This window comes from Tarenaya hassleriana, unplaced genomic scaffold, assembly GCF_000463585.1.
Source record: "Tarenaya hassleriana unplaced genomic scaffold, ASM46358v1 Cleome53, whole genome shotgun sequence".
Taxonomy (NCBI): Eukaryota; Viridiplantae; Streptophyta; class Magnoliopsida; order Brassicales; family Cleomaceae; genus Tarenaya; species Tarenaya hassleriana.
The window spans coordinates 570,884-573,452 of NW_010967966.1; the positions used below are offsets into that span (position 1 = coordinate 570,884).

Below are 2,569 nucleotides of genomic sequence, written 5' to 3' on the forward strand. Positions count from 1 at the left end.
ATATATATATATATATATATATATATATATATATATATATATATATATTGTATATAATATGGGTGACGCTGTTCATCCACGGAACCTACCAAGGATTGCAGAAAAAAATAAATAAAATAGAAAACCCGAATTCCATTGCGCTAATAACTTATTTTTTGTGGGAGAAATACATAAAAAGTGTAAATTGATAATATTTTATAAATGATTACTTGTTTATATTGTGAACAATATTCCATTTCTGAAGTGGTGAATGCTACATATTTTTCAAATAAATGACCCCAAAAATATTAGTTGAATATCTAACTATTATTCCATTTTTGTCTCTTTTGACCGTATGTATTTAATTTATGTGCATAAATATATATGCGCATATATACATATATACCCAATCATATCAAATTTCATTCACCAAAAATTGAACTTGTTTTTTGTTGAAGGAAAAATGGACAAATCTGAGAAAATCGCTTACGCTTCCGTTCTGTCTCTGCTTTCAGTCTCTCTTCTCGTCCTCGCCGTCCTCCTCTTCCTCCTCTGCAGGAGAAAACCGGTCCGGTCCGAAGAATCTCTGCTTCCGGAGACCAAACCGGTTGCACGCTCCTATCCCTTAACCGATGTAGACGCCGCGACCGACGGGTTTAACCAGCGACAAATCATCGGTCGAGGCCGGTTAGGAACGGTCTACGCGGCGGTTTTGCCCGGAGATAACCAGCTCGTGGCGATCAAGAGGATACACCCCGGTCTGGTTTTGAGTAAACCGGGATCCGGTTTCTCCTCTGTTCTGAGAACCCTCTCTTTGGCGCAGCACCCGAACATCGTTTCCATTCTAGGGTTCTCAGAAGCTCCGGGGGAGAGAATCTTCCTGACGGAGTTCGTCGGAACGGCGAAGAATCTCGATTTCTACTTGCACGGAGACTCAAATTCCGGCGAGGATGCGGCGGCGTTGGAATGGAGGAAGCGTTTCAGAGTGGCCGCCGGAGTTGCCAGAGGTTTGGAGTACTTGCACGAAGGGATAAACCCTAGCATCGTCCATGGACGGATCAAATCTTCGAACATATTGATCGACGCGGAGTTTTCGGGTAGGCTTTCGGATTACGGATTCGGGTTTTTGGTGCCGCATGAGAAATCGGGGATTGCGGGGTGCGTGGAGGAAGGGTACGGCAAGGAGAGCGATGTCTACGGATTTGGCGTTGTGTTGCTGGAGATTTTGAGCGGGAGAAGGAGCGAGAACGGATTGATGGTGAAATGGGCAGCGCCGATGATCAAAGAACAGAGATTTGGGGAGTTTTTGGATCCGAGAATCGTGGTGGAGAGTGAGATTAAGTGTCTTGTCCTAAGAATGGCTAAGGTCGCTTTGGCGTGCGTCGGGAACTCGCGGAGGAGTCGGCCTTCTATTTCTCAGGTCGCCGCCATTTTGAGCAGTGTGGAGAGGGAAGGGGAAGGGGGTTGATTTGATCGATTTGGTAAATTGTGGGGTTTTTCTGAGAAATTAAAATTTTTACGGGTTAGATACGAAATCATCGTAGAAGTTTTGGGTAATTGAAGTGGTATACGGTGTACATACATTATTCTTTTTCGCCCTGAAGAAAAGTGTCGTCGAATGTGGATGTGTATTGATTTTCCGTGTTGATCAGCATTTTGGGGTAAATATATTTTCATAGAAAAAAATTTCGTATATTTTCGAAATATAAAAGTGTATATCTAAACTGAAAATGAAATAAAGAAAATATTTGACATTCATGTGTGAGAAATGACGGGTCAAGTGTACGGGGAAATCCACGGAGAAGTTGATGGATTCCTGGAAGGAGAAGGGGGTAAATATGGGAATTTAATTTAGGTTTGGACTTTGGAGGAGGGAGAGTTCGTCAAAATTGGACGGTCGACCTAATCCGATACCGTGTTGAACAAGGCATCTCTTCTGTATGGCTATCTGACTCACTTCTTTCCCCTTCAAGATTAAACATGATGGAACAGTTAATTAATTAGTGTAAATATTTTATAAAAAAAAATTAATTAAGTGTAACCCACCCAAATCTAACGGCATGCAATACGCAGCACACAGCAACCTTGCCTGTAAATTTCGTGGTGATAAAGCCTATGCATACAGCTTTACTTTCCTTCGGGGCAACGGTTACACCAAAGAATGAATAATCCGCATACAATCAGACCATTTTTAAATATATAGAAATAATATATAAAAAGTAAAAGTTCTAGAATCATTTCTACGACCGACGACACCAAAAAGAAAACAAAAAAAACGGGTCAAAGTAGAGCAAAAAAAAAAATCATATCGAAGTCAAAAGTCCAAAAAAAAAAAGGAGCCACAGAGATAGTACCGAAGCAAGGACACTCCCTTTAAACCCTAAATCATAACAAGACCACTTGCTTACTTCGAAGTTAGAGAAACACAACTAAGTCAGGCTTTCGCTAAATCCGATTCTGTTCCAAATCTCTTTGGTGTTTTAACTTACCTCCACCGCTGTACAAAAGAGGAGGAACTCAAGATTTCTGGAGAAGGTGAGTTTCGTACAAGGCAAGAATCTCTTTCTTGTTAAGGTTGCCTCGGTTCAGC

At 41.3% G+C, this 2,569-nt stretch overlaps 2 protein-coding genes across 3 annotated transcripts in view; one reads left to right on the top strand and one right to left on the bottom strand.

The window, feature by feature from the left end:
• Positions 1 to 373: 373 nt before the first annotated feature.
• On the top strand, positions 374 to 1,625 carry LOC104798406 (serine/threonine-protein kinase-like protein ACR4). Its single transcript, XM_010520474.1, has one exon. The coding sequence runs from the start codon at positions 443 to 445 to the stop codon at positions 1,445 to 1,447; it is 1,005 nt and encodes a 334-aa protein (XP_010518776.1). The 5' UTR covers positions 374 to 442; the 3' UTR covers positions 1,448 to 1,625.
• Positions 1,626 to 2,154: 529 nt separating this feature from the next.
• LOC104798407 (guanylate-binding protein 1) overlaps positions 2,155 to 2,569 on the bottom strand; it is a 6,860-nt gene continuing 6,445 nt past the window's right edge. Inside the window, exon 15 of one of the 2 annotated variants that reach the window (XM_010520475.1) lies at positions 2,155 to 2,569. In XM_010520475.1, the coding sequence (XP_010518777.1) occupies positions 2,497 to 2,569 (73 nt within the window). In that variant the 3' untranslated portion in view covers positions 2,155 to 2,496. The other variant, XM_010520477.1, reaches the window with a different exon arrangement.